Below are 21,792 nucleotides of genomic sequence, written 5' to 3'. Positions count from 1 at the left end.
CTGGGTTTGATTCCCGGCCAGGGCACACAGGAGAAGCGCCCATTTGCTTCTCCACCCCCAACCCCCTCCTTCCTCTCTGTCTCTCTCTTCCCCTCCTGCAGCCAAGGCTCCATTGGAGCAAAGATGGCCCAGGCGCGGGGGATGGCTCCTTGGCCTCTGCCCCAGGTGCTAGAGTGGCTCTGGTTGCGGCAGAGCGTTGCCCCTGGTGGGCATGCCGGGTGGATCCTGGTCGGGCGCATGCGGGAGTCTGTCTGACTATCTCTCCCCGTTTCCAGCTTCAGAAAAATACCAAAAAAAAATACAAAATATATATATATTAATATATATTCTGTAGAGGAAGTAGAGTTTGTAGTTGAAAAGGTTTGAAAAAACAAAAATTTTACTACTAGACTTCTAGTGCCTTTCCAATGTTAATGTGATTGTGAATCTACAAGAGGGAGTTATATTATGCTATTCCTCAAATATATTTGATTATAGAATTTTGGGGGGGGGGGAGAAATACATTCTAATGTTTTCTAAAGTACCAAAGCTGTTTTAATTATAAGACATTAGGTATTAACTGATATTAAACAATAACTCCTTTCTGGGAAGGCTTTTTTGAAACTCGGAAAGACTTAAGGAACAAATTAAGTAAAATAATGGGAAGAAGAGCATCTAGGTTGATGTTTCATGGTAGAGGACTGTCTGCTCTGCTTACTTTAAAACTTGCCTGGATCTCTGAAAAATGAGAGTAAGTGTTCATGAATAGAGAGAACCTATTCCATTCTTCTTCCCAACCACCTGTTTTCTTGTCGTGTTTCTGAAAGGTTGAAACTAGGGGTAGCCAGGCCACTGGGGAGGAATAAAACCTGTTGTCAGTCTCCCTTGGCAAATGGCAGGTTGGTATCAACCCCTGACTAGGTCAGACCTGGAGAGAACTCCAGCTGGACTGCCTTATCCCATGAGATGGCTGACAGGCTAAACCCCTTCCCGAGTCTAAGGTTGGGCACTGGGGAGAGCCGAACCAAAAACACAAGGCTAGTACATTCCAAAAGGAAAATTTATTTAAACCGCCTGGGTGCAGGTGGACTGAGACCAAAGCCTTGTCAGTGGTGGGGAGAATTGGAGCATGGTTTATATAGGTTAGTCAAGGGTCTTAGAAAAAGCGGCTGGCTGAAGTAGTTGCCTCTATAGGTACAAGGTAATATTTTTTTGTATGTGGATTTGAGTGATGTCACACCTTCTCCAAATTGCTTAGCTCCCCCACTCGGCTGTCTAAAAGAAGTCCTGAAGTCCTGGGCTGGGTCAAAGGTCCTGTGCCGCCAGCTCTCCCTCCCCCATCTTCCCACAGGTTTGCACAGGCAGTTGATCTATCAGAAGACAGCGTCTCTGGGCCAGTGGCTAGGCTTTTACAAACAGCTATAGTGATTTAAACTCCCCAAATTGTCAGGTCCCTCCCCAGTGTAAGCTTTCCCTGACATTTCTGCAAAGATAAACTTTTTGCTACATTTCAAAGTGAAGTCCAGGAAGCCATTAAGCAAGAGAATAGCAAGCAAATTACTACAACCTCACAGTAGCAGTTGAGAATGTTCTGTTTTGAGACCTGGTGGGAAGTTAGGTGAGGAGAATTTGAATTTTAAAGGGGCTCTGAACCTAAACCTAACAGTTTTCCTCAGGTCATTATTCCACTGTGTTTCTGTTCACAAACTTTGCTTGGTTACTTTATGCCACAGCAGACAAGAGGTGGAGGTAGTATATGGGTAGCCTAAGTCCTCCTGTTCTCTGGAATTGAAGAGGAATGAATTAACGAAGATGTAGAATAAAACCTCCAAAAAGTTACTGATCCCTGTTTTTATCATTTGCAGATTGCAGAACGGTCTATTAAACCATTATAACCAAAAAGTACTTTTAGGATAGATCATTCATATACTACTCTACCCATGCTTTGTCCTGAATTCCAAGTTTCTCCTTTCAGGTTTTATAGCTAGAAACTTGATGTTATATCTTCTTTTTTTTTTTTTTTTTTTTTTACAGCATTTTTACTCTAGTCAGATTACATTTTGTCTCAAAAAATTAATCTTTGCATTTCCTCTACCAATTTCCCAGCCTAATATGCTCTCCTATATCTTTACTTATCTAAATCCAACTAAGTCTTAATTCCGAACTTGCCTTAAATTAAGTTCTAACTTCTGGAAATTTTGCTAGGTAACTGATTTCCTCTCTTTCTGTACCTCTATGCCGTTTTCCTGGATTATGATCATAGCAGATATTATTGGCTTATTTGGAAAAGAATAAAGTGCTAAGAGTAAGTCATCACAACTTGGCCTTGATAAGCCTCTGCTCTCCATGATTGTTTAGCTAACTGGTTACTTAGCCACAGGATCTGATTCAATTCAGATCCTGCCTGAAGCAGGAAACACAGTTCCTGGAGAGAGATTTGTGAGTTCCTGTTCACTTGGAACCTAGCCAGGGGGAGCCTCCTTCAATAAGTGACAAACGAAATGGTTTCCTGCCTGGAAGCGGTGTATTTAGGATTGCCTAGCAGACATAGCAACCAGGTCAGTTTAACTTGAGAAAAGAGATTACCTGCCCTTTCCTGCTGGTATAAAACCCTTCTCTCTGGTTGATTGGATTTTTAAACTACCTTATTTCAGCGGCCTTTGTAGTTGCTACTTCAAGACTTAATTGAAAGGTGAGCTAACTCTGTTTGGCACTGAACCAGAGCTTGGAGTTAGTGTCATTTAGGAAGCCATTTTTTTTGTGTCGGTTATAATGTAAAATGAAAGCAAAGAGTTCTAACAAATTTGTAATCATAAGATCACATTACCCCTGATGGGGCACTAGGGGAATTATATGAATAACTGCTTTCACTTTAAGGCCAAATGAATCTGACACATACCTCTGGGAAGGTGAAATCTGAAGCTTTCTAGTATGTAACATTAAACAGCTGTTCAGCCTGACCAGGCGGTGGCGCAGTGGATAGAACGTTAGACTGGGATGCATAGGACCCAGGTTCAAAACCCTAAGGTCGCCTACTTGAGCACAGGCTCATTAGCTTGAGTGCAGGGTTGCTGGCTTGAGCCCAAAGGTCACTGGCTTGGAGCCCAAGGTTGCTGGTGTGAGCCCAGGTTGCTGGCTTGAGCAAGGGGTCACTTGCTCTGCTATAGCCCCCAGTTAAGGCACATAAGAGAAAGCAATCAGTGAACAACTAAGGAACTACAACAAAGAATTGATGCTTCTCATCTCTCTCCTTCCTGTCTGTCTGTCCCTATCTGTCCCTCTCTCTGTCTCTCTCTGTCCAAAAAAAAAAAAATCCTCAAAAAACATCTGTTTATGTTGGTGATGCAATAATAATAATCATTTCTGGACTTAAGTTTACTTTAATTATTATTCATAAAATTTGTCTGACATTGTTGGCACCCTTAGTTGACTTAAGTTTAAGGCCATTAATCAGTAGGATATGGAGTGGAACATGACATTGGAATATATGAACTACTTTAGATGGTTGTCATATGTTGGTGAAAAATACAAACAGGATGCACACCAGCTTGCTTTTTAAATAAAGAGTTCTATTTTATTGAAAGTCAAAAGGTACTTTAAAAAGGAGAGAAAACAGGTAAGAAAAAGAGACTGTCAAGAAATTTGAGATTATACAACATATAAAGTCAATGTAAGTCTATACTTAAGATTTCAGAAATTTCCCTAGCTGATTCCTGATTGATCTTAGAAAAGTTACTTTTATTTGAGCTTCTCTTCTTATAGTAAGCTATCAGTAGTCTTACCAAAAGCTTTTAGATCCTTAAAGTCTATATGGGGATGCTGGATTCATTTTATGAACCAGAGCACTTTAAAAAATGTCTAAAAAGCAAAGAAATAAAGGAATGGGCTAATGTATTATTAACAATATACATATTCTATAGTTTTAAATTATTCTCCAGTTTTTTCATGTTTAGGACATTGATACCTTATTTCTACTAATACTTAGTTCCATGGGTCTCAGTGTTCTTTGATTTAAAATTTTAACTCTTAAATAAATTAAATAAATAAATGTTTAACTCTTTTACTATTTTTAAAATAACATTTGAAAATTACTTTATATTTTGCCAAGCATGTTCAATCATATTATCTGATATATTTATCTAGTTTTCTGTCCTGTGAAGTAGGAATTTTTCATACTACATACTATTAAAAGAGAGTTGTCTTAAGTAATTTGCCTAACATGACATCTTAAGTTGCAGACTCGATATTTGAATTGGTGTATTCTGACTCCCAACAACCTAACGATCTTCCTCTCATCTATCATTAATGGTTCACTTCCCCACTAAAGCTTGGAAAAATGACTGGAGATTGTTGGTATATGTCACATATATTATTTCCTCCTCAGCTTAAAGGCTGTGTAACAGAGAAACTCCACTATAGGAGAGTTTAGGGACTAAGGAGTTAGTCATTATGGAACAGGACCAAGATTTTGACTGAACCTGTAGAAGCCTTTATAAGTATTTATCTTTAGTTCAAAAATAAACCTATAAGAAAGAATATCTCATCCAGATATTCACTATTTTGTTTTGTTTTTTGGGGGGTTTTTTTGTAATTCAGAAGATCCTAACTTACTTTTCTTAAGTCACAACTTGGAGTGTCTTATGATTCAGATATTCTTTGGGTCAGATCTTCCATTCTTTTATTTATTTATTTATTTTTATTTTTTAAAATTTATTTTAGAGAGGAGAGAGAAAGGAGAGAGAGACAGAGAGAGAAGGTGGGGAGGAGCTGGAAGCATCAGCTCCCATATGTGCCTTGACCAGGCAAGCCCAGGGTTTCAAACCGGCGACCTCAGCATTTCCAGGTCGACGCTTTATCCACTGCGCCACCACAGGTCAGGCCTGGGTCAGATCTTAATTGTGAGAAAGGTATGAAGATTAAGGGAAAGGTCACTGGAGTGAAGTCAGTTAGAAAAGATTTCTTGGAAGAAATGAATCATTATCAAGCTTTGAAAGAAGCATGGAATTTATATTGGCAGAAAGAATGGATAGAACACTGCATTTAGGAAATATAAGCAAGGGGATAGAAGAGACGTAGGGACTCTACACTGTGTAGCTAGAGTTAACGGGACAACATATACTAGAAAGCAGTGAGGGATGAAGTCAGAGCCAAAGGTAGACTGAGAGCATTTGATGAAGGAATCTGAATTTTGTTTTTCTATTTTTTTTTTTGTATTTTTCCGAAGCTGGAAATGGGAACAGTCAGACAGACTCCCGCATGCACCCGAACGGGATCCACCCAGCACGCCCACCAGGGGCGATGCTCTGCCCCTCCGGGGCGTCACTATGTTGCGACCAGAGCCACTCTAGCGCCTGGGGCAGAGGCCAAGGAGCCATCCCCAGCGCCCGGGCCATCTTTGCTCCAATGGAGCCTTGGCTGCGGGAGGGAAAGAGAGAGACATAGAGGAAGAAGAGGGGGAGGGGTGGAGAAGCAGATGGGCGCTTCTCCTGTGTGCCCTGGCCGGGAATCGAACCCGGGACTTCTGCACGCCAGGCCGACGCTCTACCACTGAGCCAACCGGCCAGGGCTGTTTTTCTATTTTTAAAGGTTCCAATATTCCCCCTTATTTGTACACTATTTCCCATAATTATAACAATTTTTTTTAAATAGAAATGAAAGTCATATAACTATCACCTTAACACATAATTTTTCTGTTCCTTTGGGTCCCTTCTCTTATCTGCATACATACTCTTAATAGTTATAATTATAGTAGTTATAATTATAGTGAGACTGTAATTTTGTAATGCATTCTTTTCACTTAAACTTATTTTAGATTCACTTGTGTTAACTGCCTATACAGTGTTAGTGTGTGTACGTGTTTATTTAAGAATTTCTAGACGGCCTGACCAGGCAGTGGTGGGGTGGATAGAGCGTCGGACTGGGATTCCGAGGACCCAGGTTCGAGACCCCGAGGTCACCAGCTTGAGCGCGGGCTCATCTGGTTTGAGCAAAAGCTCACCAGCTTGAGCCCAAGGTCGCTGGCTCGAGCAAGGGGTTACTTGGTCTGCTGAAGGCCCGCTGTCAAGGCACATATGAGAAAGCAATCAACGAACAACTAAGGTGTCGCAATGCAAAACAAAAAACTAATGATTTATGCTTCTCATCTCTCCGTTCCTGTCTGTCTGTCCCTGTCTATTCCTCTCTCTGACTTTGTTAAAAAAAAAAAAAAAAGGCCCTGGCCGGTTGGCTCAGCGGTAGAGCGTCGGCCTGGCATGCGGGGGACCCGGGTTCGATTCCCGGCCAGGGCACACGGGAGAAGCACCCATTTGCTTCTCCACCCCCCCCTCCTTCCTCTCTGTCTCTCTCTTCCCCTCCCGCAGCCAAGGCTCCATTGGAGCAAAGATGGCCCGGGCGCTGGGGATGGCTCCTTGGCCTCTGCCCCAGGCGCTAGAGTGGCTCTGGTCGCGGCAGAGCGACGCCCCGGAGGGGCAGAGCATCGCCCCCTGGTGGGCAGAGCATCGCCCCCTGGTGGGCAGAGAGGTCGCTCCTGGTGGGCGTGCCGGGTGGATCCTGGTCGGGCGCATGCGGGAGTCTGTCTGACTGTCTCTCCCCGTTTCCAGCTTCAGAAAAATACAAAAAAAAAAAAAAAAAAGAATTTCTAGATAGTGGATCTAGAATGTATAATGATTTATCAGACTTAATAAATAGATGTTCTGAAACTAAGAACTCAAGATTAGTACATAAAATTGGAATAATAATTGCTGTTGCCATTTATTGAGCTATTACTGTATGTCAGAAGCGTTTATGCACAATATCTCTAACATATATAACAAGATCACTTGTAATATTATAATCGTTTTATAGATGAGGAAAGATGGGCACAGAGAATAATATTTTGCCCAAAGTCATATAGGCATTAAGTGAAACTTGTCCACTATACCATGCTTTCTTTTTCTGTGTCTTATCTGTTGCCTTTATTCTTCAATTGCTATCATAATTCCAGAGAGCGGATTCAAAAAAACAAATCACAGGGCCCTGGCTGGTTAGCTCAGTTGGTGAGAGCGTCATCCTGAAACAAGATTGCAGGTTCAGTCCCTGGTCAGGGCACATACAAGAATCACCAATGAATGCACAACTAAGTGGAACAACAAATCAATACTTCTCTCTCTTTTTCTCTCTCTTTCTGGAAGCAATCAAACGAAAACAAATAACAGTTTTAAATGAGGATCTCATCAGCCACTTCCTATGTGGCTTAACACTAACAAATTTTCCTTACCAAGAAGAAATTTGTAAACTCGTTGTTAATCTAGATTGCTGCTGGTTCTTTTTTCTTAAATGTATTGTAAAATGTTACTGAGTCATATGGTCTCTAGTATTTATGATTAAGAAGCTTTTTTTTTTTTAATTTAATGATTGATTTTTTGAGAGAGAAGAAGGGAGAGAGACAGAAACATAAGTCTGTTCCTGTATGTGCTTTGACTGGGGGTCAAATCCACAGCCTTTGCATATCAGGATGATGCTGTAACCAACTGAGCTGTCCGGGGCAAGATTAAGAAGCTTTTGACCACTGGAAAAGAACAGGAAAAACCGTTATTCATTGAGGCCTGTCCGACAAGACCAGCGTATGTTCATATTCTAACTTTTTTTTTTTTTTTTTTTGTCACAGAGGCAGAGAGAGTCAGAGAAAGAGACAGATAGGGACAGACAGGAAAGGAGAGAGATGAGACGCATCAATTCTTCATTGTGGCACCTTAGTTGTTCATTGATTGTTTTCTCATATGTGCCTTGATTGGGGGGGGGGGGACTACAGCAGACTGAGTGACCCCTTGCTGGAGCCAGCGACCTTGGACTCAAGCTGGTGAGCCTTGCTCAAACCAGATGAGCCCGCGCTCAAGCTGGTGACCTCGGGGTCTCGAACCTGGGTCCTCCGCATCCCAGTCCAATGCACTATCCACTGCGCCACTGCCTGGTCAGGCTAATTGTACTTTTTTTTTAGACTTTATTCATTTTAGAGAGGAGAGAGAGAAAGAGAGGAACAAGAAGTGAGGAGCCGGAAGCATCAATTCCCATATGTGCCTTCACCAGGCAAGCTCAGGGTTTTGAACCTATGACCTCAGCATCCCAGGCCCATGCTTTATCCACTGTGTCACCACCAGTCAGGCTCACATTCTAACTTCTTAAAAGCTACTCTAGACTCTTGAATTACGAAATCTCATGTCCACATGCTTTGTAAAGGGCTCTTGACAAAGAGGAACCCATCAAAATTTTCATAAAATCTAAATTTGATTTAATAAGTTAGTTTTTTCAGTTCATTTTATATCAGTTGTTCAGCGCTATATGGTGACCTAGCTACCTTGTATTTTTTGTTTTTGTTTTTGTTTTGAACCCAGATGTGTGTACCATACTTCAGTAAGGCCAGTGCTGAGAGTCTGGAGTTTTACAAAACTCATGAAGCATCATTAATTCTCTGCTAATAAAAACTACTGACAATTCTCTTTTTTCATTTTTATGTGAAGAGGGAAGTTTCTTCAGCGAAATGGATGCTTTTTCTCAGGGGGAAAAAAATGCCATAAAAAAGGTCTGATTGTGATAGTGCAGATCTTTAAAATGTTTTTCCTTGCTAAAAGTAAGGTCATGTGACAGTCTACTTTTCATAATAAAGATTGTTAGAAATATTATTAACATAATTAGCCTGACCTGTGGTGGCGCAGTGGATAAAGCGTCGACCTGGAAATGCTGAGGTCGCCGGTTCAAAACCCTGGGCTTGCCTGGTCAAGGCACATATGGGAGTTGATGCTTCCAGCTCCTCCCCCTGTCTCTCTCTCCTCTCTCTGTCTCTCTCTCTCTCTCCTCTCTAAAAATGAATAAATAAAATTTAAAAAAAACAAACATAATTACATAAACTACAAAAACCTTGTTTGCTGAAGTCTTTTTGTGTGTGTGTGTGTGTGTGTGTGTGTGTGTGTGTGTGAGTGACAGAGACAGAGAGAGACAGATAGGGACAAACAGGAAGGGAGAGAGATGAGAAGCATCAGTTCCTTGTTGTGACACCATAGTTGTTCATTGATCGCTTTCTCATATGTGCCTTGACCCAGGGGCTACAGCAGAGCTAGTGACCCCTTGCCCAAGCCAGTGACCTTGGGCTCAAGCTGGTGAGCCTTGCTCAAACCAGATGAGCACTCGCTCAAGCCAGCGACCTCGGGGTCTCAAACCTGGGTCCTCCTCGTCCCAGTCTGACGCTCTATCCACTGCACCACCGTCTGGTCAGGCTGCTGAAGTCTTTTAATAGTTTACAAGCTTTGTCAAAAATAAATTTGTCATCTCGTGGACACAATATCTGCATCTTGCAGTGATTCAGCAACAGAAGAGAGGTAACAGCAGACCCCAGGCCCAGCAGCTCCTGTCTCAGTTGTGCTTTTGTTTTACCTTTTAAGTATTCCAAATGCTGCTCGAGTTCTTGGAGTGAAACATTGCCAAGGTTTGGGAAATGCTTTCCTAACAAAGTATTGCTACCCCACAATAGTTGTATCTTTTCTTCAGTCTGGTGCTTTTGGATTAATATGCCAACAAATTTGTCCCACTACAAGTGTATTTATTAACTTCATGCATAATGATTATCCAGCCTGTGTTCCCTGGCACTTCACTTTAAAGGATTTTGCTCCTTGAGGAAATGTCCCTGCCTTACACTGTTTTGTATATCTCATACTATAGTCTCTGTATTAGCTACTTTGTGCTAACATAAGTACATATTGAGCTGAACTGAATTTGTGTGTGTGTGTGTGATTGGTTTTATAACAAGAAACAAGAGAAATTTTATTAACTTTGTAATTAATTATATTCCCATTCAAAAGGAGAAATCAGAATGAGTTCCAAATTTGAAGAAAGTTGGGACATTTCATGATTGTATAGGTATTAAAATTTTAGAATATTTTCCCCACCACTAAGCAAAACTGATATGTTAAGGGAAATTATTTGCATTCAGAGGTTGAATACACTAGGGCAGCCTATTATCTGGACTCTGATAAGGACATGGAAAAGCTGTATATACCATTTATATTTGAGTGGAAAAAGTGCTAATTGTCCATTTAATGTTTTTTTTTTCTGTAAAAAGCCTGTCAGAAAACTTTGATTTCATATTTTCTGGATTACTAGGAAATAGTTGAAACCAGCACAAAATTTGACTACTCTTCATTCTAAAGGCTAAAATGCCAGTAGACTTAGTACAACTGTGGCAAACTGAAGGTGAACAAGTCCTACTTGTGGATAAATTTACATTGTCTCAGCAGGGGTGCTGCCAGATAAATTCATTAGAGGCAAAGCTGTCCAACTTTATAGGCCAAAATATAAAATTAAAAATATGTGAATATATTTTTATATGTGAAAATATGTAATTTCTGTAAGGACTTTTGCTTTAAGCAGTTTACTAAGAAATATTTGATAGCTTGTTACTGCCATCTACTGGTCTACTGTAATATGTAGAAATAAAAGGGAATTAAGTGTTGACCGAGAGTAACACAGAATTTTCTTATGGCCTGTACACTGTTTACTTTGTAGTATGTTTTTAGTGAACAGACTCCAGAAGTCTTTCTTCACTATTACAATGTGCTAGTTATTTCTCAGTTTCAAGTTTCTGATCAACTTTTTTTTCCCTTTGTTACCCCTTCTTAGTTTAATGGATCGAGAAGTGGCATTGCTTGCTGAAATGGACAAAGTGAAAGCTGAAGCAAGTAAGATTGATCTTTAATTAAAGCTATTATCAGTTAGTAGGTACCTGACTCTCAACCCCTATAGCAAAAGCTCAATATAAGTGCCACAACAAAAGTTATATATTTAGTTAAACAATCTTGAGCAGTAGTATTGCACTGGTGTATAAATTTTTTCAGGCAAAACAACTTTACAAGAGCCTATTTTTATAATTTTTTTTAAATTTATTCATTCTAGAAAGGAGAGAGAGAGAGGAGAGAGAGAAGAGGGAGGAGCAGGAAGCATCAACTCCCATATGTGCCTTGACCAGGCAAGCCCAGGGTTTCGAACCGGTGACCTCAGCATTTCCAGGTCAACGCTTTATCCACTGCGCCACCACAGGTCAGGCACAAGAGCCTATTTTTAAAATATTCGTGCCCTGGCCGATTGGCTCAGTGGTAGAGCGTCGGCCTAGCGTGCGGAGGACCCGGGTTCGATTCCCGGCCAGGGCACACAGGAGAAGCGCCCATTTGCTTCTCCACCCCTCCGCCGCACTTTCCTCTCTGTCTCTCTCTTCCCCTCCCGCAGCCAAGGCTCCATTGGAGCAAAGATGGCCCGGGCGCTGGGGATGGCTCTGTGGCCTCTGCCTCAGGCGCTAGAGTGGCTCTGGTCGCAACATGGCGACGCCCAGGATGGACAGAACATCGCCCCCTGGTGGGCAGAGCATCGCCCCATGGTGGGCTTGCCGGGTGGATCCCGGTCGGGCGCATGCAGGAGTCTGTCTGACTGTCTCCCTGTTTCCAGCTTCAGAAAAATGGGAAAAAAAAAATATTCGTAAATTTTAGGCACAAGAGCCTATTTTTAAAATATTCGTAAATTTTAGACCTGACCTGTGGTGGCGCAGTGGATAAAGCGTCGACCTGGAAATGCTAAGGTCGCCGGTTCGAAACCCTGGGCTTGCCTGGTCAAGGCACATATGGGAGTTGATGCTTCCTTCTCCTCCCCCTTCTCTCTCTCCTCTCTCTCTCTCTCTCCCTCTCTCTCTCCTTTCTAAAATGAATAAATGAAATAAAAATTAAAAATTGTAAATTTTAATATTTTGGCTGTACTGTTTACTATATAAGTTCAGTATGTCATGGTATCTTCCACCACAGCATCAGCTTAGGAAATTAAAGTCTCTTGCACATGCCTGGGGTTTGTTTTGTTTTATTATATTTTATTTTTTTCTCCAGTAATTAAAGAATTCTTCTGCCATAATTTGAGGAGACTCCACAGGGTTGCCTACAATTTAATATGTACATACATTCATCTCAGAACTTTGTTTTCCTGGTTTGTAGAACAGTCTTTACTCAGTGACTGTTATCATTGGGTACTAGAGAAAAGGTTAATGGAGGGTTCAAGATACCTTGAAAGCTTACAGGTAGGCCAGCTAAAGGAGGAATGCACAGGCCTAATGAGTTTTACAAGAAGTTTATTTATGCATCTGTAAAACTGATGAGCTGAAACCCTAGGGGCATCAGCGGAGAGCTGGAGGAAGGGGATATCTGATAAACGGGTTGCTGCAGGCATTTGCTGGCCTGGGGTTGGTGCACCTGGACCTGCTCAGATTAGCATATTCTAGCTTGTGGCCTTGGTCACAGACTGTCTCCCTTTCCCAGCCCTCAGGTCCCTCATGATGGCCTTGTCCCATGGCCATTTCCCAGACCCTTCCCAGGGTGGGGGGAGTTGCTTAAGAGGTTGGGGGAGGGGAAGTTTGGGCAAAGGAGATGCTTAATGAAGAAGTTGCCCTAGTGGGAAGTTGGGTGAGGGGAATTTGAGTTGGGTTTTTTTGTTTTGTTTTGTCTTTTCCGAAGTTAGAAGTGGGGAAGCAGTCAGACAGACTTCCACATGGGACCGACCAGAATCCACCTGGCATGCCCACCAGGGGGCAATGCTCTGTCCATCTGGGGCATTGCTCTGTTGCAGCCAGAGCCATTCTAGCACCTGAGGCAGAGGCCATGGAGCCGTCCTCAGCACCCGGCCAACTTTGCTCCAATGGAGCCTTGGTTGTGGGAGGGGAAGAGAGAGGCATAGAGAAAGGAGAGGGGAAAGGGTGGAGAAGCAAATGGGTGCTTCTCTTTGTGTGCCTTGACCGGGAACCGAACCTGGGACTTCCATGCGCCGGGCTGATGCTCTACCGGCCAGGGCAGGAATTTCAGTTTTAAAGGGGCTCTGGAGTTGAAGGAGCCCTGAACCCAAACCTAGCACTTACTAAAATAGATTCTGGAGGAATAGATTCTAACCTGGGTAATTTGTGGGGCTTTATACAGAAGAATCAGATAACTATTTTGGTCATTTCTTTCTTTTTTTTTTTTTTTTTACAGAGAGAGGGATAGACAGGGACAGACAGGAACGGAGAGATGAGAAGCATCAATCATTAGTTTTTTGTTGCGCATTGCGACACCTTAGTTGTTCATTGATTGCTTTCTCGTATGTGCCTTGACCGCGGGCCTTCAGCACACCAAGTAACCCCTTGCTCGAGCCAGAGACCTTGGGTCCAAGCTGGTGAGCTTTTGCTCAAACCAGATGAGCCCACGCTCAAGCTGGTGACCTCGGGGTCTTGAACCTGGGTCCACGGCATCCCAGTCCGATGCTCTATCCACTGCGCCACCGCCTGGTCAGGCTGTTTTTGGTCATTTATATAAGTATAGGTTAAACATATATAGCTATATGAAAAGAAGGAAATGTCACCTGCAACTTATACAGTGGCATTAATTTAGGGCTTTTCAGCAGCAGGTTTTACTCTTATGCATTGAATGCCAGGTTTGTAATTAAGAAGGTTGTTTTTTGATTTTTTTTTTAACCTCTTAAACTGGTAAGAATGGAAATAGGTTGAGATGATGACTCACACTGAAATCACTTGTGTCTGTGTTCATGGGCCAGAGGAGATAACTTTGAAGCACAGAGCTGAATTCAGCATTGATTTTTTTTTAATCTGAAAGATTTACTACATAGCAGAGATGTTACTCACTATTTTTTAGAGGTAAAATTTCATTTAAATTGAGTGGTATATCCTTAAATTTCTTTTCTTTTTTTCTTTTTTTAGATTTTATTTATTGACTTTTAGAGAGAGGAGAGAGAAATTGGAGGGAGAAGTGGGAAGTATCAACTCGTAGTAGTTGCTTCCTGACTGTGCCTTGACTGGGCAAGCCCAAGGTTTTGAACCGGTGACCTCAGGATTCCAGGTTGACACTATATCCACTGCACCACCACAGGCCAGGCATGGAAGTTCTAAATGTGACTGTTTTAGTCCATTCATATAGCTATGTGTTCTTTTTGAAGATGAAGGTTCAGATAACACAAATCTAGAAAGACATAGTCCTTACTTTCAACATATTTCAAATATGAAAGACTAATATAATTAATCCCTGTCACCCAGCTTCAACCAGTGACCAATTCATGGCCAATGTTATTTTATCAAATTCAGAACTACAATTTTACTTAACTTCATTAGTTTTATATCTCTGTCTCCTTTCTCTCACGCTAAAAATCCTGATTCTCAGAGACACAGTAAGCTAATGTAATTACTCATTTAGCAATACTATCAAGAGGGTTCCTCTCTTTTTATATATATACATTATAGTTTTATTAATTTATATTGTTCATAATGCTTCGCAATTTAGTTTTTTACACATATATGATCCTTTTTTTTTTTTTTTTTAATTTCTGAAGCTGGAAACAGGGAGAGACAGTCAGACAGACTCCCGCATGCGCCTGACCGGGATCCACCCGGCACGCCCACCAGGGGCAGACGCTCTGCCCACCAGGGGGCGATGCTCTGCCCCTCCGGGGCGTTGCTCTGCCTCGACCAGAGCCACTCTAGCGCCTGGGGCAGAGGCCAAGAAGCCATCCCCAGCGCCCGGGCCATCCCTGCTCCAATGGAGCCTTGGCTGCGGGAGGGGAAGAGAGAGACAGAGAGGAGGGAGGGGGTGGGGGTGGAGAAGCAAATGGGCGCCTCTCCTATGTGCCCTGGCCGGGAATCGAACCCGGGTCCCCCGCACTCCAGGCCGACGCTCCACCACTGAGCCAACCGGCCAGGGCCACATATATGATCTTTACGTTAACCTTATGAGGTGGTTAGGATTTCCTTTTCCATTTCATAAGTGAAGAAACTAGTTATGATATTTGGAGGGGAAATGTGACTGTCCAAAATCATATAATTAGGTTCTCAGTTAAGATGGGATGTGTATAAATCTGTACACAACATAGTTTCGTCATCTTAGAATCCTAGAATGCTGGAGCCGAGAGAAAGTGAATTTTTTTATTTTATTTTATTTTTACAGAGACAGAGAGATAGATAGGGACAGACAGATAGGAACGGAGAGAGATGAGAAGCATCAATCATCAGTTTTTCGTTGTGACACCTTAGTTGTTCATTGATTGCTTTCTCATATGTGCCTTGACCACAGGCCTTCAGCAGACTGAGTAACCCCTTGCTTGAGCCAGCAACCTTGGGTCCAAGCTGGTGAGCTTTTTGCTCAAGCCAAATGAGCCCGCGCTCAAGCTGGCGACCTTGGGGTCTCGAACCTGGGTTCTTCTGCATTCCAGTCCGACGTTCTATCCACTGCGCCACTGCCTGGTCAGGCAGAATGTGAATTTGATATAGATAGCAAGAAGGTTTATCTTGGGAGCCAGACCAGTAGATCATTTGTAGCTATTGGTCCTTGGTGTTTGCAGGCATTGTTCTTAATATATTGGGAAAGCATGCCCTTACCTGACATGGTATTAACCTGACATGGGCGACCATGGATGGCATGTATGTGGCAATCAGATTTGGAAAACTTGCTAAAGATGCTAAAGAAGTTCAGTTCTTTATAATACCTGATGTAGCTCTTTGAAAATTCTATTTTTTTCTAAAATAAATCAGGCTAATTTATTAGTAAATTACAGGATTCTGTGTATAACAGTTAGGAATTGAGTTTGATTATATGCAACAGAGTGGCCTAAATAAATGTGAGTTTATTTTTCTCTCCTGAAATGAAAGGTCCAGAATTAAGTGATCCAGGGCTGAAGGGCATCTCCAAAATGACATGAGGGATCCAGGCTTTTCTATCCTTCTACCCAGCCATCCTTAGAGTGTGTTTATGTTTAAAGAGACTCCAGTCAAGGAGGAGCAAAATGCTACATGCTGGCTAAGACTGTACCTTGCCCTATGAGTTCTGCTTAGATCTCAGTGTCCTAACTATATCACATGACTGTCTTATTTGTAGCAAAGTCAAGAAATATAGATTTTTACTGAAGCAGGTTGGTACAAACAACATTGCACTTCTGGTAGGAAGAAGAGGAAAATGAATATGCAGTCAGTAACAGTCTTTGCTACAGTCCATTCCCCCGTACCTTTTTTTCCCCAAAATGAGAATGTACTCATTTCCTCCTCAATGGCATCACCTCCAGAGTCTGTCTCATCCAGTTAGTATATATAGCTGAAAGTCCAGGACTTCTGGGGAATTTCAGCTCTTTCGACAGATCTGGATATGGCACACTGTAGTCTGGGGCCCCATAAACTAAAAGAAAAGTTAAATTCCCCCCTTCGCCAATATTGCACTAATATAGAAAGAAAAGATAAATAGAGCAAAAATTCCCACTTGGAAAAGCAATGATCAAATTTTACTGGACAGGAGTAGCAGAGTCCTTGTCCTGGTGGAAGAGAAATTTCCTTGGTTCATCTGACAATCTGTAGTTCTGCTCTGGGAGGACTTCTTTGACCCGTGTCCTCTGTAGCCTCTGCTCTCTACTCTGAGAGCTTTTATTTTCATTTTGTTATCCTTCAAAGTCATATCTGAGTAATACATCTGGGAACATACCAAAGAAGATGCTTCTTCTTAACAGGCTGTGAACAGCATCATTAGGGAACTTGGTAAATTGTGGTATATCCATAAAGCGGAATACTGAGTGGCTGTTAAACAGTGAGGGAGATTCAATGTATTAATAGGGATTGAACTTTAAGATATATTGCCCTGGCCAGTTGGCTCAGTGGTAGAGCGTCGGCCTGGTGTGCGGAAGTCCCGGGTTCGATTCCCAGCCAGGGCACACAGAAGAGGCGCCCATCTGCTTCTCCACCCCTCCCCCTCTCCTTCCTCTCTGTCTCTCTCTTCCCCTCCCGCAGCCAAGGCTCCATTGGAGCAAAGATGGCCCAGGCGCTGGGGATGGCTCCGTGGCCTCTGCCTCAGGCGCTGGAGTGGCTCTGGTCGCAACAGAACAACGCCCCGATGGGCAGAGCATCGCCCCCTGCTGGGCGTGCCGGGTGGATCCCGGTAGGACGCATGCGGGAGTCCGTCTGACTGCCTCCCCGTTTCCAGCTTCAGAAAAATACAAAAAAAAAAAGATATATTAAGTAAAAATAGCTAAGGTAAAGGAAGGACCCTGTGATATATTACTCCCATGTATGAGAGGGAAAAAGAGGAGAGAGAGATATGTTACAAAAACATAGAATATATTTGCGGGCCTGACCTGTGGTGGCGCAGTGGATAAAGCGTGGACCTGGAAATGCTGAGGTCGCCGGTTTGAAACCCTGGGCTTGCTTGGTCAAGGCACATATGGGAGTTGATGCTTCCTGCTCCTCCCCCCCCCCTTCTCTCTCTGTCTCTCCTCTCTCTCTCTCCCTCTCTCTCTCCTTTCTAAAATGAATAAATAAAATAAAAATTTAAAAAAAAGAATATATTTGCACATATGCATAAGAAATTAACAGTGGTTTCCTCTGGGGAGGGGATAAGTCAGAAGTAGGAGGGACACTTTTCATGTTCATTTATTCTAGGTAAATATTTTTTTTTTACCATGTGCATATTTCTGTTTCAATTTACATGCTTCTCAAAAAATTTTTTTATTTGATGGGAAGAGGAGAAAGAGAAATGACAAATGATTTATACATCTTTATGATTTCATAAAGTGTTTACCTTTTAACTGCCTTCAGAGTCCCTCAAGAAGGTGGAAACTGGACCTTTGGTATTTTCATTTTCTACATGGGTGGGCAGCTAAGCCTTTGGCTGTCCAAATATATACTGCAGGGCCTATCCAGTTCTTCATCCTATTGAGCAGAACATAAGAGTTATACTCTTTTTTCCTCTACAGTGGAAATTTTGCTCAGCCGACAAAAGAAAGCTGAACTTCTAAAGAAGATGACTGATGTGGCTGTCCGAATGTCAGAGGAACAGTTAGTTGAGCTTAGAGCTGATATCAAGGTAAAATTTTCTTTTTTTTCTTCTTGCCCTTGGGGACTAACGTAGCAAATCTCCATAATTCATGGCCGTCTCTAGTATATTGAATTCATGAGCTTCCCTTTCAAAACCTGACCCTCCTCCAGATTCCCTTTCTCTTAAGTGGTACTGTCATCTGTCCAGTTGTCCCAACTGGGAACCTTAGGAAATTTCCCCTTTCCTACATGAAACCTATCAGCAGTCCCTGGCATTTGAATTCTTCCTGAATCTCAGATCTGACCTTTTCTCTTCATCTCCACCACCACTGTGATGATCAAGTTATTGTTATCTCTTTCTTGGACTTCTGCAATAGCATCTTAACTGATTCCACCTATCCTCTTTGTCACTACCCTACTCTCTCCATCCCTCTAAATCTGTTCATCACATTACAGTAACCTGCTGCAAACTTTCCATTGCTTTTAGGATAAAGACTATAATCCTTGGCATGGGTGGGTGGGCTCTGCATGGTCTGGCTGTGCCAACATCCTCATTTCCCTCCATGCCCTCCTTGTTCTCAGCTCCAGCCATATTAACATCTTTCCACAGATACATCCTGTTCCCTCCCTGCTACTCCCACAGATGTAGTCACTCAAGACCTACTCATCCTTCCTGATTTTTCTGTCATATTCCCCTCTTTTGTGCCTTCATAGTATAGTTATAATCCATGTACATTTGACTAAGCTGTCATTCCCACTAGATTGTGAACTTTACATTGACAGGAACTGCTGTCTCTTCAGTGCCTAGCATACTATCCTGGCACTTAATAGGTGTTCAATAAATATTTAAATGGTTGGTCAGTTCTGATTTTATAGAGAAAAATAGGCAATTTGAGATATTGATTATATTATCTATTTATAAAGGTTACTTGAGTTTAACACATATTTTCTCATGTGTGCCTTGACCAAGGGGCTCCAGCTGAGCCAATGACCCCTTGCTCAAACCAGCCTTGGGCTTCAAGCCAGTGACTATGAGGTCATGTCTGTGATCCCATGCTCAAGGCAGTGAATCCACACTCAAGCTGGTGAGCCCACGCTCAAGCCATCAACCTTGGGGTTTCATACCTGGGTCCCCAGCATCCCAGGCCAATGCTTTACCAACACTTAAATATTTTATTATTTTTTATTATTGTTTATTTTTTACATCACAGTTGATATTCAGTGTTACTTTATATTAGTTTCATGTATACAGCATAGTGGTTGACAATCACACAGTTTACAAACTACTCCCCGGTATCTCAGATACCTACCTGGCACCATACAAAGTTACCACAATATTATTAACTATATTCCCTATGCTGTATGTTACATCTTTGTGACTGTTTTGTGACTACCAATTTGTACTTCTTAATCCCTCCACCTTTTTCATTCAGTCCCCAACCCCTCTTCCCTCTGGCAACCATCTGTTTGTTTCATGAGTCTGTTTCTGTTTGTTTGTTCATTTTTTTTCTTTCTTTTTTTCCTTTTTATTTATTTTCTTTTTTTTAGAGAGAGGGATAGACAGGGGCAGACAGACATTAATGGAGAGAGATGAGAAGCATCAATCATCAGTTTTTCGTTGTGAGACCTTAGTTGTTCATTGATTGCTTTCTCATATGTGCCTTGATTGTGGGCCTTCAGCAGACTGAGTAACCCCTTGCTCGAGCCAGAGACCTTGGGTCCAAGCTGGTGAGCTTTGCTCAAACCAGATGAGCCCACGCTCAAGCTAGTGACCCTGGGGTCCCGAACCAGGGCCCTCGGTATCCCAGTCCGACGCTCTATCCACTGCACTACCGCCTGGTCAGGCACAAGTGGTAAGATTTAATTCTTTTTTTTTTTGCATTTTTCTGAAGCTGGAAACAGGGAGAGACAGTTAGACAGACTCCCGCATGCGCCCGACCGGGATCCACCCGGCACGCCCACCATGGGGCGACGCTCTGCCCACCAGGGGGCGATGCTCTGCCCCTCCTGGGCGTCGCCATGTTGCGACCAGAGCCACTCCAGCGCCTGAGGCAAAGGCCACAGAGCCATCCCCAGCGCCCGGGCCATCTTTGCTCCAATGGAGCCTTGGCTGTGGGAGGGGAAGAGAGAAACAGAGAGGAAGGCGTGGCGGAGGGGTGGAGAAGCAAATGGGCGCTTCTCCTGTGTGCCCTGGCCGGGAATCGAACCTGGGTCCTTCGCACGCTAGGCCGACGCTCTACCGCTGAGCCAACCGGCCAGGGCTAGATTTAATTCTTTGTTATGGCTGAGTAATATTCCATTGTACATATGTACAACTTTTCTATCCACTTGTCTATTAATGGGCATTTGGGCTGCTTTTGTGTCTTGGCTTGTAAGTAATGCTGCAGTAAACAAAAGAGTACATATATCTTTTCAAATCAGTGTTCTGGGTTTCTTTGGATATATGATATATGCAGAAGTGAAATCACTGGGTCATAAGGCAGTTCCATTTTAATTTTTTGAGGAGTCTCCATACTGTTTTCCATGGTGGCTGTACCAGTCTGCATTCCTGCCAATAGAGCACAAGGGTTCCCTTTTCACCACATCCTTGCCAGCATTTGTTGTTTGTTGATTTATTGATAGTCATTCTGACAGTTGTGAGGTGATAACTTATTGTGGTTTTAATTTGCATTCTCTGATGATTAGTGACATTGAGCATCTTTTCATATTTCTATTGGCCATATGTATGTCCTCTTTGGAGAAGTGTCTATTCAGGTCCCTTACCTATTTTTTTTTAATTAATTTATTTATATTTTACAGAGACAGAGAGTGAGTCAGAGAGAGGGATAGACAAGGACAGAGAGGAACAGAGAGAGATGAGAAGCATCAATCATTAGTTTTTCATTGCGCGTTGCAACACCTTAGTTGTTCATTGTTTGCTTTCTCATATGTGCCTTCACCATAGGCCCTCAGCAGACCGAGCAACCCCTTGCTGGAGCCAGCGACCTTGGGTCCAAGCTGGTGGGACTTTGCTCAAACCAGATGAGCCCGCGCTCAAGCTGGCGACCTCGGGGTCTCGAACCTGGGTCCTCTGCATCCCAGTTCGACGCTCCATCCACTGCGCCACCGCCTGGTCAGGCCCTTACCTATTTTTTAATTGGATTGTTTGGTTTTTAGGTGTTGAGTTGTCTTGAGTTTTTATAAATTTTGGATATTAAACCCTTATTGGATGTATTATTGGTGAATAGGTTTTCTTATTCAGTAAATTGTCTTTGTGTTTTGTTGATGTTTTCCTTTGCTGCGCAAAAAATCTTTTTAGTTTAATGTAGTCCCATTTGTTTATTCTTTTTTGGTTCTCTTGCCCAGGGTGCTAGATCAGAAAAAATATCGCTACTAGAATTATCAGAGAGTTTGCTGCCTGTGTTTTCTTCTAGGATTTTTATGGTTTCTAGTCTTTAATCCAGTTTGAGTTTATTCTTTTTTTTTTTAAGATTGTTTTATTTATTGATTTTAGAGAAGGGGGAGAGAGAGAGAAAGGGGGTGAGAACAGGAAGTTTCAACTCCCATATGTGCCTTGACCAGGCAAGCCTAGGGCTTTGAACTGGCGACCTCAGCGTTCCAGGTTGACGCTTTATCCACTGCGCCACCACAGGTCAGGCCTCAGTTTATTCTTTTTTATGATGTAAGAAGGTGGTCTAGTTTCATTTATTTGCATGTATCTATTCAATTTTTCCAACACCATTTATTGAATGGATTGTATTTACCCCATTTTATGTTCTTGCCTCCTTTGTCATATATTAGTTGACTGTATAGGCATGGGTTTGTTTCTGGGCTTTCTCTTCTGTTCCACTGATCTATGTGTCTTATGCCAGTACCATGCTATTTTACTATAGATAGCCTTGTAGTATAGTTTGATATTAGGTAATGTGAATATGATACCTCCAACTTTGTTCTTCTTTCTCAAAGATTGCTGTGACTACTCAGGGTTTTTTGTGGTTCCATAT

At 42.4% G+C, this 21,792-nt stretch overlaps 1 protein-coding gene across 1 annotated transcript in view; it reads left to right on the top strand.

Annotated features, from left to right (window-relative positions):
* The window catches only part of SPATS2 (spermatogenesis associated serine rich 2), a 75,704-nt gene that overhangs the window by 44,129 nt on the left and 9,783 nt on the right, over window positions 1–21,792 (top strand). The window contains exons 8-9 of the mRNA XM_066368773.1: window positions 10,627–10,685; window positions 17,749–17,858. Coding sequence (XP_066224870.1) covers window positions 10,627–10,685; window positions 17,749–17,858 — 169 coding nt within the window. The remainder of the gene's footprint in view (window positions 1–10,626; window positions 10,686–17,748; window positions 17,859–21,792) is intronic.

This window comes from Saccopteryx leptura, chromosome 2 (genome assembly GCF_036850995.1).
Source record: "Saccopteryx leptura isolate mSacLep1 chromosome 2, mSacLep1_pri_phased_curated, whole genome shotgun sequence".
NCBI classification, from domain to species: Eukaryota; Metazoa; Chordata; class Mammalia; order Chiroptera; family Emballonuridae; genus Saccopteryx; species Saccopteryx leptura.
Note: the sequence above shows the minus strand (reverse complement) of the source record. Positions and strands in the feature narration are given on the sequence as shown.